This window comes from Podarcis bocagei (assembly GCF_964188305.1).
Source record: "Podarcis bocagei genome assembly, chromosome: 1".
Taxonomy (NCBI): Eukaryota; Metazoa; Chordata; class Lepidosauria; order Squamata; family Lacertidae; genus Podarcis; species Podarcis bocagei.
Window position 1 is genome coordinate 85,700,319 of NC_138125.1, and position 2,933 is coordinate 85,703,251.

The following is a 2,933-nucleotide window of genomic DNA, read 5'->3' on the forward strand; positions in this document are numbered from 1 at the left end:
TGGGTGTAGCTTAAGTCCAAATAACTCATCATTGCTGGAGTTGTTAAAAGTGGCCTACAATTTCCTTTCCCCTTTCTCCCATTTTATTCTTCTTCTTGTTTTTATATATTGTTTATAGGAAATTCTATCCTGCTGTTCTAGTGCCTCTGCACTGCTTAGTATTCTTAATTTTCTCTCAATATAAAAATATATTTAGAGGGGGGTCTTTTTTTAAAAAAAGGAGAAAGAACAGTAACTGAAACAACACCTGTGTATTTTCAGTTAAAGGACCAAACTGGAGATTGCTCAGACAAATTCCTCCTTTCCCCCCCTAAAAAAATGATATTTCCGAAGAGATTTTGAATGTCAAATAATCTTGTTTTTTTTTCATAGCAGCTTTTCAAAATCTGATTTGCTACCTATAACACTGAAATTTATTATTTTCCTCCTTTCCAATAACAGTATGTTTGCAAGTGCACATGGATGGGGACAACTGCACTATAGTGAACGAGTTCATTCTTGTGGGACTCACAGATCAATCTGAACTGCAAATCATCCTCTTCATAGTCTTCTTGATGATCTACATTATCACAGTATTGGGGAATGCTGGGATAATTGTAATCGTGAGGACTTGCTCTCAGCTTCAGACGCCAATGTATTTCTTCCTTAGCAACTTATCCTTCCTTGACCTGTGCTATTCCTCTGTCGTAACACCCAAGATGCTAGTGAGCTTCATATCACATAGAAAAACCATCTCCTACTCTAGCTGTTTCACTCAGTTGTATTTTTATATTGCTTTGGCAACAGCAGAATGTTACCTCTTGGCAGCCATGGCATATGATCGCTATGTGGCCATCTGTAACCCACTGATGTACACAGTCATCATGTCTGAAAGACTATGTGTTTTGTTGGTGTTTGCTTCTTTTGTGGTGGGCTTCCTAAATGCAACAGTACAGATAGGTTTTTCCTTAACAGTGTCCTTTGGTGATTCTAAGGTCATTAACCATTTCTTTTGTGATGGGCCACCATTGATGAAGTTGGCCTGCTCTGATACCACTCTCAACCAAATCCTTGTTTTTACTATTGTTGGATTCAATGAAGTTACCACCACGTCCATAGTTCTCATTTCTTATACCTGCATCTTCTCTACCATCCTCAGAATACGCTCCAATGACAGCAAGCACAAAGCTTTCTCCACCTGTACTTCTCATCTAACCGCCATCAGTTTGTTCTATGGGACCCTCCTCTTTATGTACTTGAGACCCAGTTCCAGCTACTCTTTGGAGCAGGATAAAATAATCGCAGTGGTCTACACAGTGTTGATCCCGTTCGTGAATCCCCTGATCTATAGCCTCAGGAACAAAGATGTGAAGGATGCCTTGATTAAAGGAATGGAGAGACTCGGGATTTCGAGATAAATGTAGCAGTCGCATACTGGAAAGAATATGGCAAAGGGTTAGCTCTTTGATTTACCTGAAGGCTGGGGAGGGGAGAGAATTTTAAAACGAAAGAAAAAATAGGAATAAAAACTAATGCTCATTATCTATATATACAGGATGATATTCAATGTTAGTTATACCCGTTGTGCCAGGCTGGCACAATGAGACCGCTGAACTTTAGTAATGTACATTCATTGATTTAAATAGGTCTGAGCTCTGAATATGTTGGATATCATCCATACCTTATTATTTCAAATAAAGATTTTCACAAGCCTTCATAAAGTAACCAAAAGGAAGAAAAATAATATATTTGTACGTACAGTATCTACAAGAAATAAAAATGAGAACATAGTGGTAGTAGTAGCTGTAGTACTACGGGTAGATTTTTAGAAGGTTCTTAATGCTTAGAAGGGATAGATATGGAGATTGTATTGACTCCTATTACCGTGCAAAACCAGACAAATAAACAAGTAGAAGGCACAAATATAGACGTGTTGGAATTTAGATTTTCAAATCACATAGGTTGCACATCGGCTTGAAATTGATTGTTCCAGTGATTTATTGATATGGACCATCTCTCAGTGAGCTTGTCTTCTGTCTTTTGCTTAGCCCTGTGTTTCGCTTGGCTTAGAAGTATGTAAAGTTTATTAACATATGCAACTACCATTTCAAAAGTTGCTTTGTCAATATAAGAAAGAGTTTCTTGAAAATGAGAAAGGTGATTCATGATTTGCATATTAATTATTTATGAATAAATAAAAATACAAATTCTGCTTGTTATTATCCAAAAATTATTATGCAACTTTACAATCTGCCCCCCTGCCCCCGCAATCCAACTTGGTGCTGGTGCTTAGGTGGTTCAGAGATGATTTGGCGTTGGGGTGAACTGTGAGGTGGCCAAGCTTGCTAAACAAACCAGGTTATTTGGGACGATGAAAACAAAAAAAGGATAGCAAAGATCTTCAAAGATATATAACTGGCAAGTGTAATTCAATGTAAGAGATTCATATGGGGTAAAAAAATTCCTAATTTCATATATGTGCTAACAGAGACTCAGCTGGTGGTGATTGATGATAAAGACTGTTAAATATCTATATTTCTGCGTATATTGCTCTGTTACCTAGAGTGAAGAAAAAATGTTGGATTCTTTAAGTGAGAGAGTGATTTCTATAGGCACAATCCTATACTCAAGCAGTTCTTTCAAAAAGTTAAGGCATTACAAACATTTTAAATATTCCCATTATAGTGAATGGGGAAACTTGAAGCTTCGTTGTTCCAGAACAAGGTTCTGTTTTGGGTCTGAGCAAAGCAAGTAGCCTCTGAAGTGGTGCAGGCCAAAACACACCACTTTCTGAAACACTTTCTTTGCTATCCTTTTTTTGTTTTCATCATCCCAAATCTTGTGTTCAGTACACACCTCTAATATCTATGTTGTTGTTGTTGTTTAGTCATTTAGTCGTGTCCAACTGTTTGTGACCCCATGGACCAGAGCACGCCAGGCACTCCTGTCTTCAT

General features: G+C 37.6%; 1 protein-coding gene across 1 annotated transcript; it reads left to right on the top strand.

Moving 5' to 3' along the window:
• The first annotated feature begins 430 nt into the window (after positions 1–430).
• LOC308573046 (olfactory receptor 5AR1-like) lies at positions 431–1,525 on the top strand. The gene has a single exon (XM_081169727.1). The coding sequence runs from the start codon at positions 459–461 to the stop codon at positions 1,395–1,397; it is 939 nt and encodes a 312-aa protein (XP_081025853.1). The 5' UTR covers positions 431–458; the 3' UTR covers positions 1,398–1,525.
• The last annotated feature ends 1,408 nt before the right edge of the window (positions 1,526–2,933 follow it).

Bases quoted from the DNA above. Each gene is read 5' to 3' on its own strand.
- LOC308573046 (XM_081169727.1), top strand. From the start codon at position 459: ATGGATGGGGACAACTGCACTATAGTGAACGAGTTCATTCTTGTGGGA.